This window comes from Salvelinus sp. IW2-2015, linkage group LG18 (assembly GCF_002910315.2).
Source record: "Salvelinus sp. IW2-2015 linkage group LG18, ASM291031v2, whole genome shotgun sequence".
NCBI lineage: Eukaryota > Metazoa > Chordata > Actinopteri > Salmoniformes > Salmonidae > Salvelinus > Salvelinus sp. IW2-2015.
The window spans coordinates 46,794,251-46,808,171 of NC_036858.1; the positions used below are offsets into that span (position 1 = coordinate 46,794,251).

Sequence of the window (13,921 nt, forward strand, 5' to 3'; positions counted from 1 at the left end):
AATTTTTGCCATTAATCGTGAGTAAACACTGTGGTTTCGCTCAACACCTGTGTCCTGCGCTTGACTCCGATTATTCTCCGCACACAACCCTGACAACCTGTGTGCAATCTAAGTGTCACATGATCTGTCACATAATCTCAGTATATTTACACCTGTTTTGAAAGGCCCCAGAGTCTGCAACACCACCAAGCAAGCTATACTATGAAGACCAAGGAGCTCTCCAAACACGTCAGGGACAAAGTTGTGGAGAAGTACAGATCAGGGTCGGGTTATAAAAAAATATCAGAAACTTTGAACATTCCACAGAGCACCATTAAATCGATTATTAAAAAATGGAAAGAATATGGCACCACAACAAACCTGCCAAGAGAGGACCTCCCACCAAAACTCATGGACCAGGCAAGGAGGGCATTAATCAGAGAGGCAACAAAGAGACCAAAGATAACCCCGAAGGAGCTGCAAAGCTCCACAGCGGAGATTGGAGTATGTGTCATTAGGAGCACTTTAAGCCGTACACTCCACAGACCTGGGCTTTACGGAAGAGTGGCCAGATAAAAATAAGCAAACATGTTTGGTGTTCGCCAAAAGGCATGTGGGAGACTCCCCAAACACATGGAAGAAGGTACCCTGGTCAGATGAGACTAACATTTTGCTTTTTGGCCATTAAGGAAAATGCTATATCTGGCGTAAACCAAACATCTCTCATCACCCAGAGAACCCCATCCCCACAGTGAAGCATGGTGTTGGCAGCATCATGCTGTGGGGATGTTTTTCATCGGCAGGGACTGGGAAACTGGTCAGAATTGAAGGAATAATGGATGGCGCTAATTACATGGAAATTCTTGAGGGATACCTGTTTCAGTCTTCCAGAGATTTGAGATTGGGACGGAGGTTCACCTTCCAGCAAGACAATGACCCTAAGCATACTGCTAAAGCGTCACTCGACTGGTTTAAGGGGAAACATTTAAATGTCTTGGAATGGCCTAGTCAAAACCCAGACCTCGATCCAATTGAGAATCTGTGGTATGACTTAAAGATTGCTGTACACCAGTGGAACCCATCCAACTTGAAGGAGCTGGAGCAGTTTTGCCTTGAAGAATGGGGAAAAATCCCAGTGGCTAGATGTGCCAAGCTTATAGAGATATACCCCAAGAGACTTGCAGCTGTAATTGCTGCAAAAAGTGGCTCTTCAAAGTATTGACTTTGGGGGGGTGAATAGTTATGCACGCTCAAGTTTTCAGTTTTGTTGTCTAATTTCTTGTTTGTTTCACAATAAAAAATATTTTGCATCTTCAAAGTGGTAGGCATGTTGTGTAAATCAAATGATAAACCCCTCAAAAATTCATTTTAATTCCATGTTGTAAGGCAACAAAATAGGAAAAATGCCAAGGGGGTGAGTACTTTCGCAAGCCACTGTATTGAGTTTCAATTGCTGACTGACTGACTGTGTCTGTCTGTCTACACTCTTTGATCCTATCTACTGAGTTTCAATGACTGACTGACACTGACTGAATGTCTGTCTGTCTGTCTGTGTTTCTAATTCTCCATCTTGTCTGTCATCAACAGAGTGATTTCCTGGACTTCTACGTGTCGTATCTGAAGGAGCTGCCTGAATGTCTGTCTGTGGTCAACATGTTGACCACCACCTCACTAAAAGCAGCCGGCCTGTTTGAGGTAAACAAAGAACACTGAACAACCAGGCTGTATTGACCGCCATCATGGCCATGGGAAGATGTTTTGGGTTGGGTTACTCCGCTCATACAGGAGTAATAAAGGCCTTATATTTGTATTTATTTTATATGCAGCACCCTCAGTACACCCCTATGTCCACAATCACTGCATAGAGCTACCCACAGAGAAGTACTCACAGAAAAGAAAGGGTTATTTCAGGAAATCCTGTTACCATTGATTATTATCGTTTAGTAAATCTCTTTGACATTTCGATGAACAAAGAGCACATGATAAGCATACCTGAGTGAAGTTTATTATGACTTAGTTTTTTTGTGACATCTTATCCCCAGTCTTTATTACTCTGTAAACTTTTCATACAATTGATTTCACATGATTTCTGTGTCGACTTGTGCCAACTGACTGTCTCTTCTCTGATTGACTGTCTGATGTTCCAGGGTGACATCAACGGGGACGAGACGACACGCCCCTCTCTCCACACTCTGCTTCTCCAGCCAGTACAAAGGATCCCTGTGTACCTTCAGCTGCTGCAGGTCAGTTCCCTGACACTCACATCTGATACATACAGTACACCACCAACACAACATAGGTATTTAGAAAAGAGAGCCTTCACCATCATAGTATGTTATCTCTAATCAGAGTGGTGGTGACTGTATAAACTGTTCAGGTCAGTGCCGGGTTCATATCCAAGCTGGCACATTTGATTCGTTGGAAGTTGTGGGAAGGTATGTTTTTTTCATATTGGTTGTGGAACAAAGCTATACGTTTCCTGACCGGTAAAACGGAATGTTTTTTTCAACGTTCTGAGAACAGAAGTGAACATTTTGCTGTTCTGGTAATGTACATTTTTAGGTTACAGGGAGGTTCTGAGAATGTTTCACTCCAGTTCCCTGAAAGTTTAGGTTTTATTAACACTCTGATAATGGAAATTATAGGTTATTTGAAGGTAATTAAATAACTTAAAACATTCACTGAATGTATCAATAAGACTTTAAATAACACTGCTAGCTTATCTTGGGTTAACTTTTTTTTCAACGCCAAGCACAGATACAATAGGATACATGGAAATTAATTTGCTTAGGCATTAATCATGCAAACAGTTATTTTGTTATTGTGACCAGTGGTGGAAAAACAATCCAATTGTCATACTTGAGTAAAAATAAAGATACCTGAACAAAAAATGACTCAAGTAAAAGTGAAAGTCACCCAGTAAAATACTACTTGAGTAAGTCTGAAGTATTTGGTTATACATGTTCTTAAGTATCAAAAGTTAATGTAATTGCTAAATATATACTTAAGTATAGATTTTTTTACAGATAGCACAGGCATACTCCAACACTCAGGCATAATTTACAAACAAAGCATTTGTGTTTAGTGATTCTGCCAGATCAGAGGCAGTAGGGATGACCAGGGATGTTCTCTTGATAAGTGCATGAATTGGACCATTTTCCTGTCTCACTAAGCATTCAAAACGTAACCAGTACTTTTGGGTGTCAGGGAAAATGTATGGAGTTAAAGTACATTGTTTTCTTTTGGAATATAGTGAAGTAAAAGTAGTCAAAAATATAAATAGTAAAGTACAGATTCCTCACAAAACTACTTAAGTAGTACTTTAAAGTAGTTTTACACCACTGATTGCAACATGGCATCAGAAAGATTCAAACCTATGATCTTCTGTTCTCTATCCTGGAATTAGTCCACTGAGCTACCAGGATGGAGCTAGCTGTTTTTTCCCCCGCATACATAGCTGTTCATTTTAGTCTGTTCAACCAACCAGGAAACAAGCACTCATTAAGATCAAGTTTCACCAATTAGTGGGTGCAGCCAACACACCTGAACACACCTAACAAGATAGAGGATCGAGAGAGTTTTCCTGACCCTGAGAATGGAACGTTTTTAAATAAAATTCCTCGAATTTTTTCTGAATGTTAATAAAGTTTTCTTCATGTTCTTAGACCAGAATGTATGTTTTTAAATAACATTCTTAGAACGTTTTCTGAACATTACAAACATTTTCTTGTGGTTTTTCTGGAACATTTTCTTCATGTTCTGAGAATGGAATTTAGAATTAATTGATGTCAATATGTAGAATTATTTTTTTTGAACTGTCCCAGAATATTACCAAGAACTGACATAAAAGAGAACCATACATTCTCTGAACGTTCTGAGAACGTTTTTTTATTTTTATTATTTTTTATTTTTTTACAGCATTTCTTTTTTTAGAACATTCCCAGAATGTAGTAAAAATATGACATTAAATAGAACCTAATGGGAACTTGTGTGGAATGTTCTGTGGAAGTACTGAAATTCCTACAGAAGAACATTGTTTCGTTCGCGGAACTATTTGAGAACATTATCAGTATCAAACCAGTTGGAGTACATTCCTAGAACATGACCAGAAATTCAATTAAATGTATCCGTGTTTGAACTTTTAGGAAACATTGTGTTAAAGTAATAAAATTATGTTTTTTCCTTAAAAATGTGCTGAGAATGTTCAAAAGCCAAGCAACTATCCTGCACTATTTACAGAAAGTTGTGGGAAGGTTGTATGCAAAATAACCCCACTCTCCCCAAGCTTTAAGAAGCATGTTTCTCAGAACGTTATGTGCTAGCTGGGATAAGTCAATAGCATCCCTGTGTGGCCTGTTTTGGTTTCAGACCCTGTTGAAGCAGACAGATGCAGAGCACCCTGACTACTACCTGCTGCTGGTGTGTATCCAGCAGGTCAGAGCCTTCACCACCCAGTACGCCCACCTACTGCAGCACGACAAAGAGCTGCTCCTGCACAACCGCAAAGAGCTCAAGAGGTCAGCTTCTGATCCAGGCTCAGATTTGGTGTTTTGGTAAGATTGTGCAGATGGGGACAGGATTCAGATGGACTGGTCTGAGGACAATGAACTGTGATGATATACCTTACAGACATTCTCCTGTGAATATGACCAAATAAAGAAGAACTCTTTGTGAGGCTAATGCCACGTGCTACTCGGAACTAGGAAACTCTGAAATGTCCGACTTGCTAACTGGTTGAAGGCGGTACATGTATAACTACAACCAGTTAGCAAGTCGGACATGTCCGTTTCCTAGTTCCAACTATCATGTGAACGAAGCGCAAATATAGTTCCTATCTTGTTCTTGTTGCAGGTCAACTATGAAGCAGTTCTTCAAAAATGTGGACTGTGGTAACGTTATGCAAGCCAATGAGATGGGCTCCCCTTACCCCACCAGCAACGCAATACTGTGAGTTATGTTCTGACTACACTCAGCCATTAATATTAGCAGTCAGTTATTAATGCCATTATTGATTAACTCTCTGTCCCGCTGACAGCCTCTCCCTCTCCCCTTACAGAGAGCATGCCAACCAGGTGAAACGCAGCAAGCAGAGGCACCTGGAGCAGATCCAGTCTAGACGCTTCCAGGACTGGGAGAGCGAGGCCCACCACTCCGACTCCCCCATCCCATTTTTCTCCCCTGACACCAACCCTCGCCTCAAACCCCCAGGCCTTCAGAGTATCCCTGAGATGGGGTCATCAGAGCAGCTGCCCGGCAAACGGCTGACCCCGGGCTCAGCCCTGTCCGATGCCCAAGGGGAGTTCCTTCGCCCTGGGGACCCTCCGGGCTTGGAGGGGCTGTATGAGGATGCGGAATCGTCCCTCCACAACGTGTCCCTGTTCGACCACTACTCCAGTGCTTCGTCCGACTCTAGTATCGACATCGCCTTTGTGCGCTGCCCTAAGAGCCATCAGGCTGTTCGCGAGGTCTACAACAGCGGGGGCAGCCGGGGGAGCAGGTACAAGCAGCTGCCTGGCCGGGATTGCGTGTCGCCAGACGAGGCCCAAATGATGCAAGCTCACCACCACCGCCCCCTGCAGGCCGCTCAGCGTAAGAGCAAGTCCCTGAACGGGTTGCAGCTGGACAGCACTGTGAGTGGGGACAGTGGCCCCGGACATCTGTCTGACCACCTGAGGTGCCACGGGGCCCACCAACATGCCAAGCTGGAGAGGCAGTCCAGTAATAAATATCACCCACGCAGCAGCAAGGGCCAGAGCAGCAACAACAGCCCCATCAGCCCCCCGCAGCACAGAGCAGAGCCAGAAAGACAGGTAGCAGCCACTGACAAGGAGCTGCATAACAACAACCACAACAAGGTGGGCATCAGGGAGTGGCTGGATGGAGCCCACAGTTAACAAGCAGTGGGGTTGAGTTTATGAGAAGCACTAAGACGGTTGTTCATTTTTAGATGGAAAAGGGGTGGGTCAGCCATAGAAATAAATGTGTGAGTACTATGCGCTGCTGGGAGTATGTACTAGTATTGTATGTATACTAGTATGTGCTATGTGTGCGATATTGTTGTAGACCTGAGTGTCTTTATAACAAATATTACTCATTTACGTAGGACTCTGGGAGCCCCCCCTGGGGGGAGGAGCCAAGATGGAAGGCTGAGGCGAATAACCACACCCCCCTCAGTGAGAGGAGCCGGAAACAGGAGAAGGGAGGCTTCCGTAGCTCCTTCAAGAAGCTCTTCAAGAAAAAGTAAGATACACTGTATCTGCTGACCAAAATGTCACTTATCAGCAGCACTTTACACCACGATTCATTTGAAGTAGCTTAGAATAACAATGTTTGTCAAATACATGATGGAATGACTCAAGTAATGCTGTATCAAGTTTTTTCGGACTATTAGCGTTGCAGTAACCTCATATATATACTGTGTCCTCGAGGTCGGGGGGAGGAGAGAAGGACAAAGAGAAGACGGACAGCCAGAACTCCAGTGATCACGAGGCAGGCAAGACCCCAAGAGTCGCCCACCTAGGCATCGAACGTGGGACTGCCGTGTGAAAAGTGTGACTAGAGCGTCACCAGCAGAGAAACACATTGCTCTGAGAAAGGCTTCAAATAGGTGCCAGTGAAATTCTAGGGTATATAGACAGTGTACAAAGCATTAGGAACACCTGCTCTTTCCATGACAGACTGAGCAGGTGAAAGCTATGATCCCTTATTGATGTCTTGTTAAATCCACTTCAATCAGTGTAGATGAAGGGGAGGAGACAGGTTAAATGATTTTTAAGCCTTGAGACATGGATTGTGTTTGTGTGCCATTCAGAGGGTGAATGGGCAAGACAAAATATTTAAGTGCCTTTGAATGGAGTATGGTAGGTGCCAGGCGCTGAACTGCAGCGCTGCTGGGTTTTTCACACCCAACAGTTTCCCATGTGTATTATGAATGGTCCACCAGCCAAAAGACACCCACTGTGGGAAGCATTGGAGTCAACATGGGCCAGCATCCCTGTGGAATGCTTCCAACACCTTGTAGAGTCCATGCACCGACAAATTAAGTCTGTTTTGAGGGCAAAATGGGTGCCGCCCAATATTAAGGTGTTCCTAATGTTTTGTACACTCAGTGTACAGTGCAATACAATCTATTTCTATGTATATAAAACATGCTGGAAGACCGACAGACATTGACCTACTGTAAAAATGCTGTATCGGTTTATCTTTATTTTTGAGTTAGTAATAGTTTCCAATTTGAGATCTCTTCAATATCCACGGAGAAAATATATTTTGCATATGGTATACTCATTAACATCAAGAAAATCTCTATCCCCAAATCAAACTAGAATGTAAAGTGGAATAATCTTTTAGCAAATAAAATAAATTGTGACAAGACAAACAAAATAAGTCGGTTGTAATCAATGTTATACCGTCATAACCAGACAAGAATGTCTGAAAACTATCACACAAATTATAGTGCCTGCTTAACAGTTCTTCCCTTTGAAAAATGTGCAACTTATCTACAAAGCTAGCAAACTAGACAATGTGAAACTTATTCAACATTTATTTTGCATTTCAATCAATATTTCTCTACGACAAACAGACACACAAGCTTCAGTTCCTTCTTTTAATGTGTTAACTTGTTTCATAAATCTGTTACACATTTGAAACAAAATATAGGCAATTATACAGTATGTAAAACCAACAGATTTTATTTTACACTATATACATATAATGTGCATTGCAATATGAAAATGGTAATGCGCCAGAAAGGAAGTTAGTTTGTCCATAATCATTACACATTTCTACTGTGTAAATTAAAACCAACATGAATCTTGTAGTGTTTTTACTGACTTTTTCTTCTACACAACTCGTTTCCTTTTGTTCAACACTGCACGAGGTAGAGACACCGCACTAATTTTGGCCATAAATCGAGAACACATTTTGGCATTACATTAAAAAAAATGTAACATTCATATTATTTTGACATCTTCACTGAGTCCAACAGTAAGGAATGTGTTTTGTCCATTTGACTATAGTGTATATGATCGATATTACCATTGAGAATTACATGATGAAACTGTGGTGATCAAAACAGTACCGCTGGAGTCCGTTTAAGTTTGACCTTTGACATTTCTCCCTCCACGGTCTCATTACAGTATTTCAGTAATGTTCAGTGAGCGTTCCATAATAATTCGACCTATGCTAATGCAACCCCTGTGTCACAGCTTGTGAGAACATATGTATGTATACTTAAAGTTTACACGCACATATACAGTTACATACGACGTCACTTTTTTTTTTTCAAATACTTTTTTGTGCAAATTTTAACACCAGTGATTCCACAGTATTAAAAAAAGCATACAACTTAGCTGGCAAGTAAGCCTGCAATTAAAACAGTTTGAAATGTTCATCTCATAGAGTTATAAATGGAAGCTAAGAATGAAATGGTTGATCTCCCATTAGATATTTCTCAAACTACAAAGGGAGTTCCCACATTTGGGATGACGATGCGTGCAGAATGACATTACCAGTAAGTGGTACTTCCTTGTTGCTCAGACTTCAGAGGGGTTACAATCCTGTCCCTCATCACATGATCAGAGAACAAGAAGTCATTTTTAGTGCTCAAACTGACCCCCTGAACCACCCCTTTAAATCTTTACAGTCTCCATACCGGTATAGAACACCTATCTACATGACCAGTCTTTAGTTTTACAACCCCGGAGTAGCCAGGGTCCTTTCTGCGGAAAAAATACTACATTTATATTTACAATTAAATAGAGGTCAATTAAGCACTTGTGTGGTATGGGCTAAGATGCTAGCAGTGGTGGCAACACTTCATTTTAAAATGAAATCATATAGAAGTCATCCAGTTCTTTGTTACATGCCACAATAAATACAGGTGTTAAAAGGAAGTAAGAGGCAAGTTGGAAGTGGACCCTTGAAGGATCGGTCTCCTGTGAAGCTAAAGCAGTAGTCTGTCTGTAGTGTCTTGTGTTCCCAGGATGCTGTGTGCTGTGATCAGTAGCTGTTCTCGTGTCCAGCCAGGATGTAGAGGTTGCTGGCTGCTGTGGGGTTGTCTGTCGGCCTGCTTTCCAGCACCACCACTCTGAAACACAGGTTCAGTTCAGACTCACAATGTGAAAATATATGTCCCAGAGGGAACCAGGAGGATTACGAATGTAAGCCTCACAAACAGAAAACGCATTTTCACACACCAACACCCCCCCCCCAACAGAACATGCACAATCCCAAATCCTACCAATAGACTACTCAAGCACCATAGGCATTTTCCATCATGTTAAGGTCAAAGTGCTGTAACAGAGTAGTCACTGACCCAAGAAAAAAGTAAGCTTGCCAAGCATCCATTCCAACTCTATGAATAAGAAACCCTGACACTTCCATGCACTGGCCACCAGAGTACCCTTTCCTCAATCATAGGTTTACTCCCAGTAGGTGGTGTTACCAGAGTAATCCAACAGGGGGAAACATTGAGGGAGATGTGTTAAAGTAACTGTCCAGTGAAAATCTAACTTTTAAAAGTTCATATTCTGTTAACTCATACCCAAACAATGTTGTTGAATCATCCTGTTCTCATTTGTTGCCAAAGCATAACTTGGAGAAATAACAAACAAACAAAAAAAACACCTACAGCACAGGTCAAATGCTTGCTATTTCCTCAGAGGATGAGCTGGCCAATCTGTGGTATACCTGCATTAATATTTTTAACGACTGGTATACCCCCACATTATTTTGCTGTTGGGGTACACCCACACCATTCCAACACAGAAAAGCTGCTTTTTAACATACTTCATTAAAACATTTTGAAAGGACTATTTCACTCATATTGTAATGAATTATAGGCCATATTTCATACATTCTGGAAACAGTGGACAGTTACTTTAAAGTGTGTTAAAAACAAAAAGATGTCATCACAAACTCCAAACCAATGGGTTCAGACAAAATTGGAGCATTAGAGTCCCAGTACCCCCCCCACACACACACACAGATGGGATGAAATCCAGGGTCCCCACAGGGGACATCCATGGATCAGAAAGCTTGTAGGCTAGGTGTGGCCTGGAGTGACCCGGGGAGCAGTGAGTATACCTGGGCAGATTGGCGGCTCCCTCCTGCCCTGAACTGTCGTGCTGAGAGGTTCTTCATTCACAAAATCAAACAAGCCATTAAGGAGACAAGCAAGCAAGCATAAAACCAACAACGTACACCAGAGAATTCAGGCAATCAGGATTCTATACTACTGCAGTAGATCAGTAGAAAACAAACTGGGCATCACGACGACACCCATGTTAATATCATTGCCAGTGTAAAAACGAGTGGGAGTGTGTGTAAGTCTATCTTGAGACAGGTGTGTCTGATAAGGTGACCTTGAGCATCATGGACCCCCTTACTCACCTGTCAGATCCAAGCAGGCTGAAGATCCGCGTGTTATCAGAGATCTCCTGGGTGATCTGGGGTGGAGACGGATCATATTCAAACACATACAACAGAATTAAATGGTTTCAAGTTATAAACAGAATAAACGGGATAAACGGGATTGAACATAGTTTTTTTTAATAAACCCTCCGTGTACACAAACAGACAACTAACACTGCTCTCAGCTTACCTCATTGGTCTTGAAACTCCGCCCTTGCATGCCATGCCTCCAAAATGCCAGAACGCTATCTTGGAGACACACTGCAAAGACATGTGGGTGTTACACTGAACCATAAAAAGCACAAATAGGAGGTGAGACAAATGCTTCACGGGAAAAACGTTCTCAGGATATTGAATTATCTTTCTGCATAGAGCTCTATACACAGATGGAAATATCCAACTTTAGCACAACAGAACCGTCTCTGAAATAAAGAAATAATATTCAAAAAATAACCCTGTCTTTGGTTTCTTTGGGCTGGGTAGAAGTGTGAATGCCGTGGTTATGGAAACGTACCTATCGCCTCGATCTGGAAGTTAAACGTCAGCTCAGCAGACAACTTCCTGCTTGACTTCAACCTTCCTTGTAGGTTCACTATCTTTATACACCCTGATCACAGGAAAGAGTTCATCCATAATAGTTGCAGTAACATATTCATAAGTTGGAATTTCTACTTTGAGTGAGAAGAAGATAATTTGGGTTAGTTCAGCGGAKGGGGGGGGGGGGGGGKRWAACGTACTGTCCAGACAAACTAAGATGGTGTCCCTCTCCAACTGGGTGACGTGGATGACACAAGTCTGGGGCGTATCTGAGTGGACAGAAAAACATCTCATCATCAAGAACAATCAATGTCCTAATGAAGATAATCATCATCATGGTTGCAACCACGTGCCACTGACCGGCCTCTGTGAACCAGGAGGAGGTTGAGTTGGGGTTGACGGTGCCGAAGCGGACCACTTGACTGAGCTCGATGCCCTTGCTGACGGCCACACAGATGAGCGGGTACTGCTGATCCGGCACCACCAGCATCTCAAACACCTCCAGGGGACAGGGCAGGGGGAAGTCGATGTTCTACAGGAGAGACCAGAGGAGATAGATCAAGCATCCTGTTACACAAGAAATCCCCCATTATCATGTACAGACAGGAATAATTTGCAACGTTAGCATGCTATTTTAGCTAATCGAATCAGCTTTCCATAACAGGACTGTGTTAAGTTTATCCAAACATGAAAGGTCCCATTCTACCCCTTTACATGGTCAGTCCGCCCCAGAATGACCTGAACCGAACGCTGATTTACCTTGATGAGCATAAACTTCTGCATGGGCTCCACCCACTCCAGCAGAACCACACTGGACTGGAACGCGCCACACAGGTACTTGTGACCCGTGTAGGGATTCCTCACTGCACACAAACAAGGTCTCTCACAAATCTCTCTCTGAACTCTGAGCTATACTCATTATTTCAGAACATTCCTCAACTTCTCTTATTCAGTTGTACCGTAAGTAAAGAACAACGCCATGCAGCAGTTGATAATACATTTAGCAGACGCTATCATCCAAAGTGTGCATACATTTTTATATGGGTGAACCACACTCATGTGCACTTACCCACGCAGCACTTTTGGCACCCTTTTGTGTCTGGAATCTTATTGGATATGGCAAATTTCCTATGAGGATCATAAGGAACAAGAAATGACTTTTCTACGTATCATCTAAAAACCCTCAAGTTCAAACCCAAATGAATGAAGAGGCCTTCGATATCCTACCTTGGAATCATTTTGTCTGGGAGTTTGTGTGTGGGAATGGCCATGGGTAACTTCTGCATTTGCCGGGCATGCTCAAATAGACCAGCTACGTTATGAGAGTAGAGCTGGGAGGCTTTTCCTGAAAGCAATAACAAAAGCATATTTTCAGATAGACTTCTATACCTTTAAAGAGCAATTTATGACACAGTAAAGAAAAAGAGAAAAGGTCTGCCTTCAAAACACACTTCACATGGTAAGATTATATCTTCAGAAGGGCCAGACATGTTTTAAACAAAGAAATTCCTGCCGCCAAATTTTCCAAAGTCAAGGTTTTAAAGGCAAGTGCCTCTCTTCAATGTTAACCTTTTTTCCGGCAGAGAAATGTCAAACACAGCAAAACCATTACTAGATACAGAAGAAACAACAAAAGTAAGACACAGCACAGGTCCAAGATGGTCTTACCAGATATAGAGAGCAGGCAGTTGTTCATAACATAAAGCCAAGTGCACCGGCGGGGAAAGAGCTGGGGACAGACGGGGATGGAGAGAGCCAATGAAGAGTTGAGAACAACATTCACAATCCTCCATTGAAGAAACAAAATATAGAAACCTTCAACCAGAACAAACCTGCTCCATGGACGTCTCGTGTAGTTCGTTCAGGTTTAAAGTGTAGATTCCCTCCTCGGCACCAAATATCAAATATTGGTCTGAAACGACGACGAAACAAAGAGCCTTTTAGTCATGCTCATCCAAATAATCATCTTGGCAACGATTCCTGTAATAAGCCATGACAATAAAGATGTACCAAAAAGTGAAACTACGTCGTTTTCCCCCAGTTTCCTACCTCTGGTGTCTGGGTTGATCCAGGACGTGGCACAGTGGATTTTCAACGGGCAGCCGTTGAACACCTTGGAGAAACAGGCCCCCATCTGAGCAGCAAGGAGAATGGAGGTGGGGAAATTGGAGGGAAGCCAAAACATAACACATTTTTCTTCAAAGCTCTCGTCTTGAAAGCTTTATCTGAGGGGGCAAACCCCTATTTGACATTGGTTCATAAGATCATGGTGTGTCTGTAGAGAAGGAATCATACTCACATGGACTTTGGGTGTGGGTGGGAGGCCATTACTGATAGGCTTCTGAAAAAAGTGGGAGACGCATAAAGAGCGAGACAGATAAGGTCGATGATCACTGGACCACATTTGTTTTAGACGAACGGTCGCTGATGAACGGCTTTAACAACAATAATCAGTGTGGCGATGCCCTAGTGTGAAAGGAAAGGGAATGTATTGAAACGTCATTGTTAATAAGGTGAGTGTGTGGGATCAGGTGGCATTACCGTAATGTCCTTCTTGTCTTTCCGTGTGGGGACACTAGGGGGCATGGTGGACTGCCTCTCAGTAGCACTGTCCTTCTCTCCATTCTGGTGAGAGTTCAATCCATTACCTGCAGCGGGAAACATGTTTATGACACACATCTCGGTGTGTGTGTGTGTGTGTGTGTGTGTGTGCACGAGAGAGTTCTACACATGCAGTATATGCTGGAATCTAATCACTGCTAATAATGGAGTATGTTTTGATGGGATTACAACAGTAATCAAACTAAGTGATTCGACCGTGCTAACACACTGAATGGAGAATGCATTCCCAACGCTTAATTACATTCAGAGAGTTGGATTACATTTTGATTGCCTCACTGAGAACATGATGTCAACGATGGGAGGAGGCGGCTGGATTTTGGTGACAGACAGGGTTACATGACTGCAGCAACAACAGTGCACTATGTAGATC

At 42.6% G+C, this 13,921-nt stretch overlaps 2 protein-coding genes across 3 annotated transcripts in view; one reads left to right on the forward strand and one right to left on the reverse strand.

Moving 5' to 3' along the window:
- arhgef33 (Rho guanine nucleotide exchange factor (GEF) 33) overlaps nucleotides 1-7,796 on the forward strand; it is a 28,438-nt gene extending 20,642 nt beyond the window's left edge. The window contains exons 9-15 of one of the 2 annotated variants that reach the window (XM_070448554.1): nucleotides 1,567-1,674; nucleotides 2,127-2,222; nucleotides 4,348-4,532; nucleotides 4,831-4,926; nucleotides 5,036-5,834; nucleotides 6,083-6,219; nucleotides 6,408-7,796. In XM_070448554.1, the coding sequence (XP_070304655.1) occupies nucleotides 1,567-1,674; nucleotides 2,127-2,222; nucleotides 4,348-4,532; nucleotides 4,831-4,926; nucleotides 5,036-5,834; nucleotides 6,083-6,219; nucleotides 6,408-6,525 (1,539 nt within the window). In that variant the 3' untranslated portion in view covers nucleotides 6,526-7,796. The remainder of the gene's footprint in view (nucleotides 1-1,566; nucleotides 1,675-2,126; nucleotides 2,223-4,347; nucleotides 4,533-4,830; nucleotides 4,927-5,035; nucleotides 5,835-6,082; nucleotides 6,220-6,407) is intronic. The other variant, XM_070448555.1, reaches the window with a different exon arrangement.
- Nucleotides 7,505-13,921, reverse strand: part of LOC111977670 (mitogen-activated protein kinase kinase kinase kinase 3) — a 70,025-nt gene continuing 63,608 nt past the window's right edge. Inside the window, exons 20-33 of the mRNA XM_070448701.1 lie at nucleotides 13,471-13,653; nucleotides 13,229-13,270; nucleotides 12,979-13,063; nucleotides 12,762-12,841; nucleotides 12,598-12,658; nucleotides 12,157-12,274; nucleotides 11,999-12,057; nucleotides 11,689-11,792; nucleotides 11,290-11,461; nucleotides 11,130-11,198; nucleotides 10,907-10,999; nucleotides 10,583-10,653; nucleotides 10,372-10,427; nucleotides 7,505-9,067 (exon numbers count right to left, since the gene is read on the reverse strand). Coding sequence (XP_070304802.1) covers nucleotides 8,980-9,067; nucleotides 10,372-10,427; nucleotides 10,583-10,653; nucleotides 10,907-10,999; nucleotides 11,130-11,198; nucleotides 11,290-11,461; nucleotides 11,689-11,792; nucleotides 11,999-12,057; nucleotides 12,157-12,274; nucleotides 12,598-12,658; nucleotides 12,762-12,841; nucleotides 12,979-13,063; nucleotides 13,229-13,270; nucleotides 13,471-13,653 — 1,281 coding nt within the window. The 3' untranslated portion in view covers nucleotides 7,505-8,979. The remainder of the gene's footprint in view (nucleotides 9,068-10,371; nucleotides 10,428-10,582; nucleotides 10,654-10,906; nucleotides 11,000-11,129; nucleotides 11,199-11,289; nucleotides 11,462-11,688; nucleotides 11,793-11,998; nucleotides 12,058-12,156; nucleotides 12,275-12,597; nucleotides 12,659-12,761; nucleotides 12,842-12,978; nucleotides 13,064-13,228; nucleotides 13,271-13,470; nucleotides 13,654-13,921) is intronic.